This window comes from Enoplosus armatus, chromosome 6, assembly GCF_043641665.1.
Source record: "Enoplosus armatus isolate fEnoArm2 chromosome 6, fEnoArm2.hap1, whole genome shotgun sequence".
NCBI lineage: Eukaryota > Metazoa > Chordata > Actinopteri > Centrarchiformes > Enoplosidae > Enoplosus > Enoplosus armatus.
The window spans coordinates 15,905,576-15,926,187 of NC_092185.1; the positions used below are offsets into that span (position 1 = coordinate 15,905,576).

Consider the following 20,612-nt stretch of genomic DNA (forward strand, 5'->3'; position numbering starts at 1 on the left):
ACCCACTCAGAAGAGAGATTAGCCGGTACACACCCCCCTTAACACACCACCACCATCACCACCACCAGCCCTGCAGAAAAGAGCTTTGGCTGTAGTTTAGTGGCACGTGGCGCAGCCCTTGATACTTATCATGTGCGTCAGGTGCTCTTGCTCGGTTTCCTGTTCTTTAAAACATAACCACCACTTCCTTCTTTCACTCCCTCCTTCTTCTCCTTCTCTCAGTCCAGAACTAATCCGTCCACACCGCTGCCATCCAGCCTTACCCTTCATTTCTTCTTACTCCCTTTCTCTGTCCATCTCTTTCTCCTGCTTTTACAAATACAAAGAACATATTGTATCTGCCAGCGTTAAAGTGAATCCATTCTCCTTGGCAGCGGCCCGGCCCGTGGTGAATCCGAGCCGGGCTAGCTCTGTTTTCCAGCTGGCACCGAGGCTGCTGGTGGAGCGGGTTGGTTGCTCGTTGGGTTGGTGAATTTGAGTCCAGATGACACGTTGGTTTAGGATTCATTCACGCAGTCGTTCTTGCTCTCCCTCTTTCTTGTTCTCATTCAACTTGCAAAGCATGACCCCAGATCACCTCATATGAAGCAATTTAAATGTACACTTGCTGGTTTATAGCTTTATTTGCACAAACAAAGTATTAATATCACAAGCTTCTGAGAGTTGCTCTCAAGAAAGGACAATTCAAGGATATTATTCAATTCTCTGGGGAAGTTTTACAAATGGGTCACAAGAATATACGAGACTGATATTTTCACACATTCATTTCATTTGCTGGTGGTTTGCAGCAGCTCCTCTCCTTCTGCATGGAAACCAGGCTGTTGAGCCCTTTAGAAACCAGAGAGGAAGAACATTATAAGGTCATGGTCGTGCTCCAATTTAGTCGTGGAAAGTCTTGGAAAAGTCATGGAATTTTACACCAGGGCTACAGCAGGAAGCCTGAAGACTAATAATTCCTGATAATGATAACAACACCCCTTCGAATCCATGCAGTCTCACATACAAACACACACATAACTCAAAACACATTACCATAGTAGCACGCTCTTTCATGAAAGCCGTTATAAACACAGTATGACACAGACACATCAGTAATGAGATGCTATCACATTTCATAATCACGGTTCAGGCCCAGAAACTGAATACAACCTCCTCCCCTCAAATATGAAAGAGCCCAGAAGATGAGTCAACACACTCACAAGGCAGCAAAAACAAACTGTTAATAAAGACAACCATGAGCCTTTTGAAGTTTGACTGTCCTCCATCTTTCCTGCTTCCAACCACCCACCTCCTCCTCTGGCCTCTCTTAACCGTTGGCCCATGCTTGTCATAAAACAATCTAATGTGTCTTCTCTTCTGTTTGTATTTCTCTTTTACATTGTATATATGTGTGGTTTGTTTTTATACATTTGATTTTACACAGTTTCTTTGAACATTTTGGACCATTTTGGTCAGCTTGTGCTGTTTTTAAGCCAAGGCGAGGGATAGAGCAAGATGTGGGGTCAATGTGTGTGTTGTGCCTCACAGCCTGCATCTGTATGTGTGTTTTGTGTATGTATGTGTTTTCCAGCTTAAAGTATCTGAACCACACTCCCCCAACTTCTTCTGAAGACGATAACATGGGCTGTGTTTTATAGGACAATACGATCATTTTAGATAAGTGAATCGTAAATGACATGCAGCAAACTCTGGCAGAGTTTTGTAGGTGAATAGGACAGTGTAGGTTCATAAAGCCATCCTAAATCTCACAAATTCAGTCACTGATACAAGACCTTGATTTGTAAAATATAAACTGAGCATCAACTGAGCCCAGCAGCTGAGTCGTAATGACATGACTCACTGAACATGATGCCTATCCCTTACCTTAAATTTATTTTAAAACGGTGGATAATTTAAGAGAAATCTTGTACTATTTCCAGAACAGCTGCCATGTTTTTGAGTCAGAAGCAAAGACGAGTGGAGTGGAAGATTTGTCCAATCAGCAGTAGGAATGGTTGATGTGTCAGTGAAGGAAAGAACTTGATGAGAAATGATGCCCATCCCTAACAAATTCCTATCCAGTTGGCTTTCAGAGCATGAGGTAAAGTGTACACAAAAAAGCATTACAGCCTAATGTCCTAAACCTCTACAAGCAAATAACAAGGTAAAGGCAATGTGCTATGGCATGCAATTAAATGCAATCAAATGTCACCTCTTAGGTGGTGAGTATTATGTTCTTTGCCTGAAGTTCTGAAAATAAACCTGGGTGTAGTTATGTTGAATTTATTAGTATTGATGACGCTCTTTTGTTGTAGCTAGTTGCCTGCTATCACTCAATGTAGTGTTTTTAAAAACCTTGGTTTATTCATTGGACAACACCAGCACATCAGTGACCTGCTGACCTTCCTGGTTTATGTGGTGTGTGTGTGTGTTAACCCCCTCTCCTGGAGACAAAAGCCGCTAGTGTCCTTTTTTTTCCTGCTTTCAAATTTGTTTTCCTTTTCTTCTGCCTTTTTTAATTTCCCTCTTCCTTTACTCTCTCTTTCTAGCCTCCTCCTCCCTCCCCTCATCCCTGACCTCCATTCTCCATTCATGCAGCCCTGTCACAGCGATGATAATGATGACCTCTGTGTAATGCTAGCTTGTTATTGGCCCACCAGCGAGGCCAGTGTGTGCACCCTCTGTTGCTTTTTCTGCATTGACCATTGTGTTACAAGCGAAACGCTGGATCTTGTGTGTGTGTGTGTGTTTGTGTGTGTGTGTGTGTGTGTGTGTGTGTGTAGGTGAAACACAAAGAGCAGGCAGCCAGTCTGGGTGAGCTGCACAGGGGATCTATGGAGAGGCAGAGAAATTCACCTGAACTGACCCTGTGCTGTTGCTATTATACTGTAGGTTTTATGGGAAATGGGCTGGAAAATAACTGGAAACGACCACTCCAGACTCTTTGTTTACTGGATATTTACACATAAATACCTCAGTTGTGTGAGAATTATTTAAACATAATACTATGTTTTGATTTTGATTCATGTACTTTTTGTCGCTAGCTGTTGCCAGTTGATACAACACAACAGCTTCAACTTGTAGATTGTTCAAGGAACAATGAGTTGAAAGATGCAAAAACACTCCGTAGAGCTGAGGAGAAGCCACTTCCACATTACATATAGTTTAAATAAAAATATCGATTATTGCAGCTTTAATTTAATGTTGAGTCAAAATATTAGGGTGGGACATAATGCAGGGAAGGGCAATATAAAGGTATAACACAGCATTTTAGCTCTAGAAGCTACATTGACATACGAATGACTTCCTCGACCGTGTGGATTTTTTGACTACAAGTGGCTATCGAGCAATGTTCTTAAGAGCAGGTACCTGTTTTGTTTGTATCTCATGCATTTCGTTTTACACAACGCCAACTGTTCTGTGCTATTCCATTGATTTACAGTTGGTGGAGGTAACGTGCCTAGAAACACAACTAGAGGAAGAAGAACACAGCTAGCCACTAAACTACGATGTAAACAATGCAGCTTCCAAAATATTTAAAAGTAAACTGACTTGGCAAAGAAAACCGGCTTTGCAAATGTTTTAATCAGGAGGAAATGCATTCAACAGGTTTGCGAGGCCTCAAGGATAGACACAATGTGTTATGAATGTAAATATAACTTACCTACTATCTGCTTACAGGGCAAATCTACAGGGTACCTTTAAGTACTGGTGTATATTTAGAGTTGTTTACAGTAGAGCTGTTTTTACTGTTGCTCAAGAAGTACTTTATCTGAAGGAGTTTCTGCCTTTCTTTAGTTAATGTGGCAAGCTTTTCATCACCGGACAGTAAAAGTGAGTTTAGATGGCTTCAAATCAGGCAGAAAAATGATTCTATTCTGCTTACTGAGACCAGACTACTGGACTAAAGTTAAAAAAACACCATAATGTGAGATATTTTCTGTTTTAACTATAACAGTAAATTTAAAGAAATGGTTTTCTAATTGGAATGAACATTGTGTGACTCATGCTAGTGCCATGTAAGCAGTCATAACAAAGGTAAGAAAGAATGACGTAGTGAAATTCTCTGGTGTTACGCAGGTTGAAGCACCGGGCCTTCTGAGGTCACAGCGGTGGGAAAACACATTACACATTCATTTCAGCATGCAAGGACGGAGACCTGTGCAATTGTTTTCCTCTCGTCTTATCTCTCTCTCTGTCCCAGCTCTGTCTCCATTGTCTCGTGCGATTGAGAGCATTTCAATGACAGGAATCTTGTTATGTTGAATAGCGCGGCCTGGTCGGACACAGATGCCAAGACATTCCTGGAGCTGGTAGTCTTTCCCTCTGGCAGCCCTGCACCTCTGTCTCCTCGACTCCACTCTTTCTCTATTTTTTCACTCCTCTTTCCTCCTTTTCTTTTCCTTAGTCCTCCTCAAGGTGACTGTCATAGAGAGAGAGAGAAAGAAAGAGAGAGAGAGAGAGCGAGAAAGAGAGGTAGATGTGTCTCTGTGAGTCACTGTGTTTTTGTTTGCCTACGTGCTCTGTGTCTGTGTGTTGACTGTTTAAAGAAAGGCTATCTGCTCGGTAATCCAGCACTATTCAGTGTATATACCGGCCTTGTTTTCCCTGCTGAATAAGCCACACCACTTCACAACACCTAAATACCATTCATTACATGTCGAGGCTACCACGCACTCCCTCAGTCAGTATGTCTATCCCTTTTGCATGTCATGTCTCCATTTGTCAGTAATCATGCGATGGTATAATTTGGCACGGATCCGAGAATGCAGCGATAGTAGCTCCAAGCTTTTCTCCAGGCTTTTTAACCCTCCAACAGATGGCAGTGTGAATTGCTCTACCGGCACAGGCCAGCTTGTGAGGAGTGTGAATTAAGGATTCACAGTAATGCAGACACCACTTCTCTTTTCTTTTCTCAGCACTTTTCTTGAAACAGACAGGATGAGATGTTATTGACCTCTGGAACTTTTTTTAAATGTCTACTTAAGTAGTTTAAAGTTAGAAAAGTATATTTTCAACCTGTATGACTGTATATTCAGTATACATTCTGGATCTACTCACTGAAACACCTTACAGTATTACAGCCAGATGTTGCTTACTGCTAAGTGAAATATTCAAACCCAAGGCATTACTGCACTATATCCCAGTTGTCTTGTGCATCCTTTTATACACATTTCACAAAATTAAAATCTCTGGAAACTTTTGCATCTTCCTGAGAATAAAAAACAGGGTTATGTGTGTTGCAGCAATGCTTGGCCGCACAATATTTGTAGTGAGTCTCCAGTAAGGTTTATAAAGCAAACTCATGTCAAATCTGGATGCATGATGTAATGTATGTCTGACATGTGATGTTGTCTTGTTTTCATACTGGCTGCTTTTATTGCCCCTTTATTGCTTCAGCTTCACTGTCTGAGAAAAGAATGCCCTGCAGGAATAATAAAGTTGATCTTATTTCATCTTATCTTGTGTTGAATTTGGTTTGAGTCCACTTACATAATGTAACCAATGTGGAAAAGCCATGATCTATTCTGAGCACCAGAAATTCATTACACCAGCTATTACCATGATTCATTTAGTTTACGTTTCTCGCGAAAACTGTCTGAGTGTTGACAGTTAGGCTCATGATGCCTTTCACCCTGTGGTGTCACTGATTGTTTACTCACATTAGCTCTTTATTAGTTTTCCATTATTACTGTCTCCCCTGCAGCTCTTTGACGACAGTTAATGTCCTGTGGTCCCTCGCGTTGCTCATTTGTTTGTTGTTTGCTAGGTGACAGGCAGACTAGCACAAACACGTGCGTCTACACGTACGCACTGTGTGCACGCATTTGTTTGTCTACTTTTGTTTGTTGTAGCGTACCATGTAACACACAAACAGTCCCAAGGGAGGGCAGGAAGGTGGTTCAGGAAGGGTGTTCCTGTGTGAACAGGAGCTCTGTGTCCTCCCCACCGTTGTCTCTATACTTAGTGTCTCCACCAGTTGCTGCAATGACTGGAAGTACACGAATTAGACCAAAAAAAAGACCAAATATACCAAAGATAATGTACATATGTTGCTTGTTAAAGCTTTCTTGGTGAATTCAAGTTTTATTCAATATCCCCATCTATTCCCACAACCGATTCATATTTTAATGCTTTTAGATAATAATACAAAATATTCATTGGTTTCAGCCTCCCAAATGTGAGGATTTTGAATTTTGTAAATTAAATATCTTTGGGTTTTGGATCATTGGTTAAAAAAAAACAAGCAATTTGAGGATGTCATCTACAGCTCTGGGAAATTGTGAGGGACACTTTTCACTATTTTTGGACAATTTATAGATTAAACAATAAATGATTAATAAAAAATCAGTTGATAAATCATTAATTTATAAAATCATCAGTTGAAGCTCTCCGTGTAATTTTTTTGTTTTGTACCTTTTGAGTGACATAGGATGCTGGGTGAGTCCAATAAAGACTTTTCTATCTTTATTGAACAAAAAGTTGTATGCCTGTTATTTCATATACAGTATTTGTGTGCTATATTACATCTTCTATATTCCTTATGTCAGGTGATAAAGGCAATCCAAAGGTCTGCAGATACAATATACGTACCTGGGTTAGGGCCCTGTTTTATTCAGTAAGTAAAGGAAAAGGATCTCCCACACAGACAGAACGTTCATTTAAAATTACTGTGCACATCTTGATTGAACTGACTAAAGTGAAAAGCTTAACTTACATAAACCGATTACATTTAAAGGAACCGGACACTTGGACACATGTCTCTCTCACTGAGTTGACTCGGCTGTAGTCAGAGGGACCTTATCGGAGTTCAGGGAAACCCCTGCTGCTGAAGTGTCGGCCCTTCTTGTGACTGTCCCATGTGTTGTCTGTGGTCAGAAGGAGGGTCGGGGACAGCTGGAGCGTCACCTGTCACTGGATCACATGCGTTTCTATGACACAGCAGTGGTGACACCCAACTCCAGCATTTACACACAATGCAGGGTGAACAAAATAACAAAACCCCGTTCCTGGTATACCCTACACTTAATGCCAATTTAGAGAACTCATGTAAATTACAGTAAAATTCTAAAGACAACAGCACAAATGAACCATATTTAATTAGATACAAAATAGAGGTCAGCTCTGAGGTAGAAAAGGCCAGATATTAGCTGCAAGAATTGCTTTGGCATTTTCTGTAAGCACAGAAGAATTATGTAATGTGGGAAAAGGAAAAGTCTCACATATCATGTCAACATACAGTACAATATGCACAGGAAGAAAGTGTATTAGCAAAGACGAACAGTGGCCACAAGTAGACTGTCACCAGCACTGACATTTGCATAACAGACAGTACAAACTGTGGCCTAAGAACTGACCTCCTTTATTTTGTCCACCTGCCTGTATTGTATCTCTTTTCCTCCTCCTCGGACAAAAAATAAAAAACACTAACTAAAAGCTCAAAATGTCTCTTGAACTTCCACTCTCACCTGCTTTTGCTTTTCTCATTTGTGATCAGGCCTTCTCTTTCACACCACATCCAGACTTGGAAACACATACATATGTATGTGTTACAGATATATTCTTGCAACGCACAAGCTTCACCACCACCAGTGGCACATGCACTTGCACAATCTCTCAGTTTTGCAGGTCTCACCCACATCCATCCCCAGAAAGCACACACATACACACAATCAGTGGCGATAAATAAGTCTTGTGTGTTTGCAACACGCCTGTCTAATTATGTTTTTCTTGTGTCTCGGTGGGTCTCCTGGGCCACTCCTTTTAGACACACGGCAGGAGGAATTCCTGATCCATTTTAAGCTCCAACGAGAATGTTGATAAGTCTGTAGATTACTGCCCAACATGTTTATGATAGCCTATTATTCTCTAAGCTTCATCCGGGCCCAGCGCGTGCTTCGTCTACTTAGCACAACTATTTAGGTCATGGTACAATCTCAGAGGAAAGCACTGTGGATGGTGAAATATCAGCAAAAAGGGTAAAAATTAAGCCATTTTTTCCCTGTCATTCTGTATGTTTCTGATCAAATAGTTATGTTATGGCACAGTTTACATGTAACTGAAAAAAAAACAAGTCTGTCGAGCAGTCACTGTACTTGCACATGACCTTACACACGCACCTAAAGTTCATTATCTGTGCTATTATTAACTGTAGATGCACATAACTCTAAAACATACATTTTGTTGTCATGAGATCTAGAAACTCAACTCATCAAAAAACTTGAGACAGAGATTTTTTGCTGGCTAAAAACGCTAAACTAATTTATTTATCTGGAATCTAAGGTTCGTCAGACATTTTGACAATGCTCAGTTGTTTATAAATTATGATCATTGGCATGCTGAGATGCAATTTCATTCTTTTTTGTGACACGCTCTGATATTTGAGATTTATACGTCCTATTATGGCTCATATTTCAACAACAATAATAGCTGCTAAATGTCCCGTTCTGCCATAAAAATGTCCAGGCCATCAGGCACACACACTAAAAGATGGGGAGAAAGAGCCATACCCTTAAGCCTATGAAAATGCCATTGATGTTAACTATCTGACCGTGCCCTGCCAGAAATACTGCAGTTGGGCCGGAGTTGTTCGCTATCAGCGTCGAGTAGAGACAGGAGTCTGAAACTGTCTGTTCTGCCTGGTGCGTGAGATGTTATGGCTCTTTGATGTGCTTTGTTGTTTAGGCTTTGATTTACGAAGCGCCATCTTTATCATTTTCCCTGGTTTCTTGAAGCATTTGGAGCCATCAGAAGATATTGCTTTGTGTGTGCTGTGTAAGTGCTTCAGGAGAGGAAAATAAATAAGTACAGAGGTAAAACCAAGGCCAAGGCTGTGAACACATACAAAGTCTCTTTGAAGTTACAGAAGTGTGTGCAGTGAGTCTGTGCGCCTACTTTTTTGTGAGTGTGTGCATGAGTGTGTCTTGCTGTGTACATGTGCAAATGTCCTCACTGTATTTTGCATGTCACCAGGGAGTCTGTTGTCTGTTCATCACTTAGATGGAGCCATTCATCTGTATTCACACCATGGCTAGGCTGGCCGTGCCCTGTCAGGGATGTCTCTGTTGGGTGACACACCTGTGTTTACAGTTGGGAAAGCATGTAAATAACAGCAGCCACTGTGTGTGTGTGTGTGTGTGTGTGTGTGTGTGTGTGTGTGTGTGTGTGTGTGTGTGTCTTTCCGCCCACTCAGGGATCATATAGCTCAACAGCTTTTGTAATGAGTGGCTTCAGCAGGTAGACGGCGACTGGCAGACTAACATGTCATTATACCCCGCACTGCTCTGTCATTGGGATGGCAACTATATTAAAGAGGCAGATGGATACGAAACAAAAGCGCAAACTCAGTGACATTCTTTGTTTGTTTCATGAAGCAGGTCTACACTGTACTTATGTTCTGACTGTTTATCCCGGAGGCACTCAGCTGACCTAACCTGTTTGTCTTTTGTCATTGTGTTAAATCCAGGTCCATCAGATGGACCAGAAAATGGACTCAGTCCTGCGGATCCTGATGGAGCAGTTTCCACCCAAGCCGGAGTTGACGTCCAAGCCCTCCATCCGCAGGGTGACCATCCAGAAGTGCATGGGTGGCAGCATCGATGAGGTGCCCTGATGTCGCAGCGATGGTCACACTGGGTATGATGATGTCATTGCCAGGAAAATTAAAAGGACCAGGAGTTCACATAAACAGCCTAGCCCCCTACATGGGGGCCAGTCTGCAAATAATAAGTGGACTCAGTCTTCCAAAACCCCCTCCCTCTCTTCCATTTGGAATCGCAAATTTTCTCATTGACTTTTGACCACTAAGAAGAGAACTTTTAATTCTTCACTTGGCACCACGTTGCTCTGGGACATGAGGGCAAGAGTACCACTGAGAGTGGGTTTCATGGTTTAGAAAGAAGGCTGATGACCTCTCCCTTCTGAGGATTGTTGGCCCTGTTTGGGTCTTATATTGTTTGTCTAAATGTAGCTTTCTCTTCTGCACTAGCATTGTGGGCCCTCAGTCTTCTCCTACAGCACACAGTCATTCAAGCTTCGACACGCAGCATGAATTTATTTCACTACATTAGCCTCATAATCACACTACTCAGATAATGTTAATTTATGTGCGGCCTGTCACTGAGCTGCATTCCTCTACTCCAAATATTATTCTAAAGCTAACTAACCCAGTAATGAAGTCGTAATGCAATCAAAGCAGTTAAGTTCCCCAAAGACACAGAGAAAAACTGAGAGTCCAGCCATGGCAGAGGCATTCCTCAAATCCTTCTGATTATCTTGGCACCATCCACACCCTGTACACAACAGGGTTATTTCCATAGCCACATATCCATCTAGCCTAACAGTACTTATGCTGCGGCGGGTGTTTGTTAGTAGTGATCGAATAACACGAGGAGGGAAGGGCAGATTATCTGTTGACTTTACCCTGCGTTAGGGACTGGAAGGCTGGGGTAAAAGAAATGGAACTAAAGAAATGTGTCTGGGGTGGGAGGCTAACATGGTGCTGATTTACAGCTACGTTGAAGCTAATAAAAATAGTCAAACTGCCGTGACAGGGCCTGGTGCTGTGTTACAGGAATACAGTCCGACGTTATGGCACGGCCTCTCAGTATTCGTCCAAGATTTTCACTGAGAGATTTCACATGTATATCAATCTCAAACACTTTTAGCAGCACCACTACTCACACCACCACCAGGACCCTGCTTAATATCCTCTATTACCCTCTTCAGGGGGCTCACACTGCTGTGTGCAATTTGAAATAAATTTGCCCCATTAAAGCTCTGATTATTATTTCTCTCCAGAGCTAATTAAGTGCTGAATTCCTGGAAAGGGGAGATTACTCACTGTGAGCGACTAATGAAAAGAAACACTGGAAAATGTGCAGAATTTAAACAGTAAGCTTTGAGGAGCAGGCGCACTAATTCTGTGTGAAAGGTTTGGAAATATCAGGCTACTACTGAGAGCACACGTTTGAAATAAAAAAGACAATGCTCTCACTTTGTTCCCAGGCTCGTAGTATTTATCTGACAGGACGCTGATGCATGTAGGAAGTAGAAAATAGAAAATAACTCAGCTATGTACCTACTGTGTGAAAGGCTTCCCATAATTATAGCATGTACATTTTTAAAAAGACAGATGCACACACAAAAGAGGGGTAAAAAGGGAAGGGGGAAAATGAGAGGCTTTCTCTCTGCACTATTATATATTTTCATATTTTTGCGGTGGTTAAAAAATAGCTATTATTTATCTTGCATGAAATAAAGTGGTTGTATTTTAAAGGCACTCTGATTTTGTGACAGATCTTGATACGTATCTGCTGTCTGTCTGTTCTCCTGTACAGTTTTATAAGAGTTGTAAATAGAAACATTGCCTTATTGTACTGTATTTATTATCATGTGGAAAGATCAACCTGGAACATGTCCGCTTGTTGGAGTGATGAGAAACACAGAGAGTGAGGCTCCCGTTGTACAGATGGATGGAAATGATTGTAAATGATATTCACGCACACCCTCTGCACTGTAGCTCTGCTGTAAATAATAAAACTCCATTTCATTAAGCTCTGGCCTGCTCTCTTGGCTTGGGAGGAATTTGATTACCAGCTCATCTATTCCATAATTTGCTTTCGTTGGAGGGTGAAACCTGTCTTACAGTTTTTCAGGGGCCGTTTGTTCAAATCTCAAGCAGAGCTGGGTCAAGGTAAGCCATGGGCCGGAGTTTCCTTCCAAATAAAATCTCCTCATTTCACTAAATTCCTTTCACACTGCAATCACCACAAAGGGGGAAGAGAAAGAAAAAATAACACATTCACCGCACCTACTTTGAACTTCAATATTCCATAACCCATTGAACGAGGCATGCAGAGGAAAAAGAGAATATGTCTCATATTACCACTCAATTATATTAGCCTTCAAAGGCCAAAAAATACTGGGGATGTCCCAAGATCAGCACGGTCCAGCGCCGAGAGAGAGAGGGGAGGAAGGAGGGAGGGTCGTCCCGTGGGAGGGGTGGACAGGCAGGGGAGGAAGAGAGAGAAGGAGGACAGCAGGAGCATAAGTGAGCGAAGAAGAGAGCAAAGCCATTTTCAATTAGCCGGAGAGACTACATGGGCCGGAGGGCCGCAGAGCTCTGCTGCCTTTTGTCCTCCTCTGGTTTCTATCACTGCTGGGGGATTTTGGCAGGGAGAGAGAGAGGGAAGAAAGAAAGGGAGAAAGAGAGACCCCATGGCTACCTCCGTCTGCAGAGACCGCTCTGTGTCACCCCGTGCTCCTCTTTCATCTCAAGACTAGACAGAGAGAAGAGAGAGACTCCCACTTCAAAAGACAGTTTGATCTCAGAAGTACACAGGAGCACAACCTAAAAGAGGATCTGAGGAAGCAGTTAAAAGGAGAATATAAGGGACACACTGTCACAGACGCTGGACAGTGAAATCTGGCAATCCCAGAGTCTGTGCAGAAGAGGAACTCATGCTCGGTCATGAAATGCTAGACTCTCTGAGCTCTGTCGATCGTCCACATCGTCTTTGATCCTGCCACCTGAGCCGCGCTCTGAATAGAACAGCACTTCATTATGCTGCTGAAAATAGGCGAGTAGAAACATAGAAATCACACAAAACAGACTTATATTGTACTTATGTACATCTTACACATGAAACGATGAAAATAATCAGCCGACAAAATTACCTTTATGTATTGGTTGTATTTCAATTAGATACAGCAGAATCAAAGCATGTTATAAAGCACTTATTAATTAAAAAAAATAAGCTTTAGCCGTTCTAATAAATAACTTTATATTAACAACAGATTGGGAACAATAGAGCTCACAGACAATTTTGCAACTAACTTTTGCACGTGGTCGAGCGTGTGGAAGCTAAAGAGCCAGATATTTCACTCAGGAATTGGTGGAGACCAAAACAAAGCTACAACAAGAGTTTATACTGGACTTGTCAGCTGGACACAAACATGACTCCAAATGAATCCTAATGTTACAATGTGTCATGAATCTAACACATTCACTTTATCAACTTTATAAGGTGATAATATGTCAGTGTTGTGATTACAGCTTATTGCGCTGCCCCGAAGTGGACCAAAAAAATCACACAAAGAAAACTGGATGGAAATGCTGAAAATTCCAAAAAAAAAAAAAAAACTGAAATATTGCCAAAAAAAAAAGAAAATTAAGCTTGGCTGAGGTGGAAAAGTTGGTCTATTGATAAAGGCTAAATGTGGCAAAGTGCAATTAAAACAGACTTGGCGAATAAATCATAACGTCATAACTTTTGCTTCACTGAAGAGACGAAAAATGGCAGCAGGTGAAAACACCAGATCTGCGTGGAGTGATGAGGAGACTGTAACATTCCTCAAATTAATACATGAAACAAACAGAGATGCCATATTATCAGGTTTTCTGCTTTGTTTTCCACCATTTGAGGTTTGTCTGGCGCTCTTTTGATTACGTCATCTGATCGAGCCCTCTTCTTCTGCAATGTTTTAATGGCACCCGACTGGAGAATTATTGCCACCAGCTGTTTATCTTGATGAACCAACTCCTAATGTTAACTTAACATTAGTGGAAGGAAACGCACATTCATTCGTATTTTTTTGCAGATTTTTTGGAAAAATTTGTTTAATTTTGCAGCCTTAAGATTACTAAGCATTATTAATAAAACATAACAATTCTTCACTAAATAATTGTAGTGGGTGTGTTTTTTACTGGTGGATATTTCATTTTGAAATTTTAAATACCAAGCCATGAATAGAAGACACATCACAGGATCTGTGCTGTGTCCTGAGATTAATGAAGCCATAGCGGGGCTGGTCAAGTGCTGTTAGGCTGGAGATCCAGGAGACCAAGCATTAAGGCTCATACCATGTACCCATGATGGCCTGTTGGTCACATGTCTCCTACACCATAATTCCTGTTGTTCCCCACAAAAGACAAGTCATGTGCAAAAAAAAAAACAGCCAAACAGGCTCAGCTGGGATGCTGTGGCTGGTGAGTGGGTGGTAGTTGTCAGGCTGTGCGGTCGTGCCTGCCCACCATAGCGGTGCTTGGAGGCCACCTGTCTAGAGAGGCCCAGGCATGTAGAGGCCCAGCAGTGCTATATGAAAGCAGATATGAGTCAACAGGTGTGTGTGCCTGTGCGTGTGTGTGTGTGTTTGTACTGTGTCAGCCAAGATTGTGACAAACAATGTCAGCAGCAGCTGATGCCAGCCTGTCAGGAGTTGTCCCTAAATAGCTGAGGCCAGCAGTTGCCTGGATGACAGTTGTTGCTGCTTGCAGCTCCTTGCCCTCCCCCGCACCTCTTCACCATAGAATATTTGACATTCCCATTTTTGGTCTTGAAGTATAAAATAGACAGTTCCAGGTAATTCTGATTGGCTTAGTCTGGCTCAAAACCATCATAAAACACCCAATAAACACACACCTGTGATCCCATTAGAGTCGAGTATTAATGTGCTACCAAAACACATCCCAGCTCATACAGGAACTGAAAGGGAGTTGCTTGGAAGAATAACATTCAGTTTGTGTTATAGAATTATTATTGGCAAATGAAAAAAGAATTTACATCATCTTTATGATTATGGTGTGTAGGCAGTTTGGTATGAAAGCAGGTCTACCAAGGTCAAGCTTGAGAGAGACATGAGACACAGCTATTCATGTTGCGCCCAACACCACGTCTTAGATGTCAAAATCACTGTTAAGCCCTCTTATTACTTAAGTATTGACTTGGTTTCCATGGTTTCCCTGTGGGAAATGCAACTGTGGTAAGGTTCCACATCTCAAATGGCCCCACAGTACTTGGGTCTCTGTTTCGCATCCCCTCATCCCCAACTCAGAAAACTGGTCTTCTATGCAGGCTTTCACAACAGCAACAGATACAGTACGCCCTTTGACCCCTTCTCTGTTTGGTCTGACCAGGGCGACATCACCCCATGGGATAATAAATCAACCAGAGGCCAGGAGGTTAGATTGACCCCCGTGACCTTTGGCCTTAGGAGATTTCCCTCAGCCATATGCCTGTGGCTCACCATGCCCCACCCCTCCCCGTCACCAGAGGAAAGCACAGCAGCCAAGAACAACAGCACAAACCGGCACCGTTAAGATCCAAAGATCTGTCTGAGCTGCTCAGTTTCACATCCTGGGTCCAGCCAGCCATAGAAACTCCACCCAGGGCTGGATTTGCTAAGTGTGACTGCTGCTAATGTGTTGTTACGGCTGCTGCAGATTTGAGCAGAGGTCCGGGCACACTTTGGGGGGGGGGGGGGTTGACGAGGGGCTGCCTATATAGGTCATATTATTGGGGACTTTTCCCCCAGACAGGGAGAGAATTCCTGGCTAGAAACTGGAAGGACTTCAGTGGTGTGCTGGGGTTTGGCCCGCCGAGGCAGAATGTTAGGCATGGTGGACAGCTGCACCACGGAGCTACTGTAAGAGAGAAGGGGGGGGGGCACAGAGGTGATATACTATACAAGCTTTGACCGTCAGTCTGGTGTTATGTTTAGATTTGTTTAAGTATTTTTTATTGGAAAATGGAAGTGAAACCAGAATTACTAGAAAACCTGTCGTGCAGTTCTGTGCAATATGGTTTCACTGTTCTCACACACTTCTTCTCTTTATACACATATGTACGTATGTGACGTATGAAGAATAAGGTTTCATGGATGATGAGGAGATAAGGTCCAACAATCAACCACTATTAAAATCCTGATCAACCTCCTGTTATCTACAGTAGTTTTAGTTTTCTTTAATTGACAATGAGAGTAAAAGTCCCATGTGTGTAACGCAAACAAATATCTTTAGATACTCTCCTTTAAATCTGCTCAGCAAGGCAGCGCAAAATCCCCAAAACAGCAACACCGTAATCTGCAGTGGGTGAAAATTGAAAACAGAGTGAAAAATTGAATATTGGGAAGCCAATGGACCACATCCACGGCTGTCCAAGAGCAGAGGTAGGTTTCATATGGTGAAGAGTCTGCTTTTCTCATTAAGCGCTGTGTTGGAGAACATGTTCACTCATTCTTATGGCAGGAATCTTTTCAACACCAGAAACTGAGGACCCTGCAGCGTAGAGGCCCCACGAGCCTCCTGATGAGGGCAGCAGAAGCAGGACAAAAAAGAAAAAAGCCAACTTAGAAAAAAGTCTGGGTATATTCGCATGAAATGTGGGCCGCTTTATTGCTTATGAAAAGTGGAAAGTTGATGCATTTCTGGTACCGATCCAAAACAACGCTGAAGACAATTTTCCATTCTGTGTCATTTTAACTGAAGGTGTTCCCTTATGGCAGGCTGGCTCGGTGGACGGGATGTAATTTGATGTATACTGTGGTCAGTGTTGTAAGATGTATTTTGACTGACTGGAATTATTGCCACATACACTTCTGCAAATGTTACAAAAAGTTGCATCATATGGAAATATTTTGCATCACGTCAAATTCACATCACATCCTGACACACACCCATACTGTCATCATCATGTGTGTGGAAAAGCTCTTCTGCTATTTTACACACAATTACTGTACATTATGCATAAAGTTATACTACACAAATAACTACATTAACTACAAGCTGCATTTGGTCATACAACATTAGTTAAAATTAATATGTGGGGATATGTAGATATAAGTCTCCCGAGGACTTAAACACAACACTCCAACACGCTCACACGCACAATTTGACTTTCACTGAAGCGTTGTCTGTACCACAGAGAATTGTTATGTATCACTACAGTTACACACACACACAAAATCCCCCCTGCTGCTGAAATAATTTATCCAGTGACTTCATCCACTCTTACAGTTCCAACTATTGTATATCAGAGCCTGATCTTAACTGGTCAAATTAGTCAGGGTGTGTATTTATTAATCTATTCTAATGGTGCTTTGATTGATCAGTGTCAGCTAGTTAACAATATCTTACTTGATAAAAGTGGTAACTTTGATGAATTAGGTAATTTATTATGCCAAATTAAAACATTGTTATTTCCTGCTTTTCTCAGTTTTACGTCACTGTACATTGAATACCGTTGAGTATACAAGTAAACAAGCAATCAGAAGAGGTCGCCTTGGGCTATGAATGCTTACTTGATTGAAAGAAAATAATAATCAAACTTTTTAATTCATAATGAAAATAATAAATAGTTGCAACTCTAATTTATGATTTATTATTATAATCCTTTATTTAAACAAGTACCCCCACCCCACTCTCTCAAAATCTCTACCAAGAAACACAATTAGCATTCAGAGTGCTTGAGCATAATATTTTGAAATCTTCAAAAGAAATGAGAGATTTTAATTTCAAAACTTTTTTGTACCTCTTTCCATTTGTGAAGATTATAGTATTAAAAACCATTTTTTCCAAGTTTAGTCTGAACATGCAGTGCAGATAAAGTTAGAATATCCTGTGAGCTCACATTATAATGTATTAAGATGTGATCAGAGAGCAGAGATGGACAGTTTTTACAGTATGTACAGTGCAGCTCCTTTCTGTTGGGTAAGGATGATTATTCATTTAAAATGAAAGAGGATATCACAGTGAGATCGACAATAAGAGAGTCCTCACCAAGAAAAAAAAATCTGTCTATCTGCTCTGCACAGGTGTTCCAGCTGGAAGCTCTGCCTCTCTTTCTCGGCCAAATGCATCTAAACGCATCCTTGGACATTCCTGGCGGGATTACTGGGCCAGGTACCATCCACTGGTCAGGAGAGAGAGAGACATAGAGAGAGAGATAAGAGAGAGAATGAGTCAGAGCGAGCGTGCAGCACAGCCTGCTTGTTTTCACGTCTCGCGCTGCGTGCTTGAGCAGATTTGCCTTGATAAAAGATAAAGGCTCTTTGATAGGCTGCAGGTGCTCTCCTTTAATGAGCATTACCACCGCCCCCCCTTCTTCCCTGAAAAACGCACCACAGATGCACATCTGCACATCTGTCATTCGATGCTCTGCAGCACCCCCCCCCCCCCCCCCCCCCTGTCACTCATCCCCAGACTCTCACACACTCCGCACATCACACACTGCAACGTTTGAGGAACCAAAGCGACGTCAGAGCACTCGCTATTCAATGAAATAGTTTTCCCTGTATTGATACAGCTTTCCTGGCTCTCTGAATCCAATTGAGCTGTCTAAAAAACATCCAAACCCCACCCACTCGGGCATTCCAGGCAGGCTAAAACAAACGCTCAGAGAAACGGAAAAAAAATACAGTAATTCAGATGCAATTTGGCCTGCTCACAGCCTGTTAGAGGCACGTTGGAGATAGAAAGAAACAGAGGGAGGAAGACAGAGAGAGAGGGATGTTAGGTGTTTGTTTGTGGGCACTTGCTTTCCCCTCATTCAGAGCCCGAGGTGCCAAGGGAATAGCCTGATGACGTGGGTTGTGGTCTGGACAGGAAACATGGGGAGGAACATGTGACTTTATATTAAGTGCCAGGGCGGTTAACAGGAAAAGATAACCTGATATAGCAAGGAAGTGTGAATTCTTGGCACATGCGAGATGTCGCAGAGAGGAACAGGTCGACGATGCCTTCCTCGTCTCTGATTGACTGGCTCACTGGAATTTCCTCGAGTTCACTGTGGTTTTGTTTGGGTGGCAGTGATGGAGTGTTACAGGAATGCTTTCAGGGACATTCCTGCTATAACAGAAAAGGTGTTCCTTATTCAAGGAGATATACTGTTGCATCATAGTGGCCACACAGTGTAGTCTCATCAGTGGCCTCTTGAATAACTGACCACTAAAACAGTTTAGTTCAAGCAGACATACACTACATTGTGAGACAATTGTGTAAAAGGAGTTGTTCTGCAACTACTCAGTGCTGATGAGCCACTTCAAGAGAAATAACCTGGAATGACAAGGCATTATCTGTCATGGGGTTATATTCAAGCCAAATGCCGGACAGAAAATGTTTTGATAAAATTGTGCTATACACAAGGCTGCTCAAACGTACAAAGAAATGTATGTAATTCATAAAGAAATGTGTCAAACACAGTGACTAACATTTTGTAGTCAAAATGTAGTGTAATTATTACATCAGTGTGGTGAGATTATAGCTCCAATTGCCTGAGGAAATAAGAAAATGCCCATGTTGCACTGGAGTAATGGTTGTTGACACCACTCACATTACAGTACATGTGGTCATTGTATAGATAATAATAATGCTTTGTTAAAATGTTGTACATATAGCATGGGATTGCCCTCTGCAGCCAGCAATACTCAGTCTCACACACACACACACACACACACACACACACACACACTCACACCCATTAGCATTTATGGCTGGAATTACTACACTTTCCTGAAAATGTAATTTTCTGGTAAGCTTTGCTTTATTATCATATATTTAGTACATACATTGTGAATCCTTTCCTGTCAGTCCTCTGTGCAACCTACATTTTCTCACTCAGTGCAACCACAATATGCCTCAATGTAGTTTTTATTTTCTCAAAAATCCTTAAAACATTTTAAATTGTACAAAAACATTCATTGTAATTGTCATAATTACATAAATAAATACTACATTTAAAAGCAAAGTTCCAAGTACATTTTTATTATTTAAAAAATATTTTGCATTGTATTGAAGGCTTCCTATTTAAAATAGTTGACACTGCTGTACATTGAGTATTTCAGATTGGCTGAAACACACACTTCCTCCTCTTCTGCCTCCATCCAATCAATCAGTCAACCAAACAGACACCCAGTCAGCCATTCAGTCAGTTAGTCAGACAGCGAGCCACCTAGTCAAGCAGTCAGTCAGACACCCAGTCAGTCAGTCAGTCAGTCAGTCTGCTGTTTGGGCAGGGTGAAGGCTCGTAGACGGGCTCTTTGTCTGAGCAGAGAAGCCCCAGACACAACAGTGGCCGGCCCCGGCCCCTCACAATGGCCCTCCACACAAAGGCCCACACACTGGGACAATGGGCCAGGCTCAGAGTGGGGGTGGACGGCTGAGCTGAGGTTACCCACCTGCACACTTCAGGACCAGACCCCCCCCCTCCCCTGACACACACACACACACACACACACACACACACACACACAGCCCCCACCAATCCAGCTTTAAAGAGCTGCTGCAGGTGTCTTCCTGTGTCTGTGGCACGAGGAGGAAGCAGAGAGATGCCATGCAGTGAAAGCATTAATTTGAGTTTCACAGCAGAAGATGCACCATGACAGAGACCGAGACACATGTGTGGTAAGGTTACCACAGGTCAAAGAGCGTCTAGCCATGGATTAGGGCTCTGCTGTTGGCATACATCATTCACAATGGCAGAATTTTTTATCTAAAAGAAAATAAAAATTAAAACATTATTACAAGTTCCATTGGAGCAAACATGGATTTGTTTTACTAGGTTGTGTTTCTAGTAAGTGGAAAGTGATTTTTTTTCTTCCAGTTTTGTAACAGGATTTCATCACAAAATGTGAGAACAAAATCAATAATTATATAAACATATTTAAAATATAATATGATAAACAGATTCAAAAATGTTTTTTTTAATCACAAATTAACAATTTTAGATAGAGATATAGTGTACAAAAACACACTTCCAAAATTGAATGCAATTTCACCACTAAGCATAGCACAATTTACCAGACCATTTTTTTCTTCAATAACTTAAAATAAATGTAAAAACCTTATTCGTGGCAAG

At 41.8% G+C, this 20,612-nt stretch overlaps 1 protein-coding gene across 1 annotated transcript in view; it reads left to right on the plus strand.

Moving 5' to 3' along the window:
- kcnq1.2 (potassium voltage-gated channel, KQT-like subfamily, member 1.2) overlaps window positions 1–9,592 on the plus strand; it is a 144,883-nt gene extending 135,291 nt beyond the window's left edge. The window contains exon 19 of the mRNA XM_070907431.1: window positions 9,446–9,592. Coding sequence (XP_070763532.1) covers window positions 9,446–9,592 — 147 coding nt within the window. The remainder of the gene's footprint in view (window positions 1–9,445) is intronic.
- The last annotated feature ends 11,020 nt before the right edge of the window (window positions 9,593–20,612 follow it).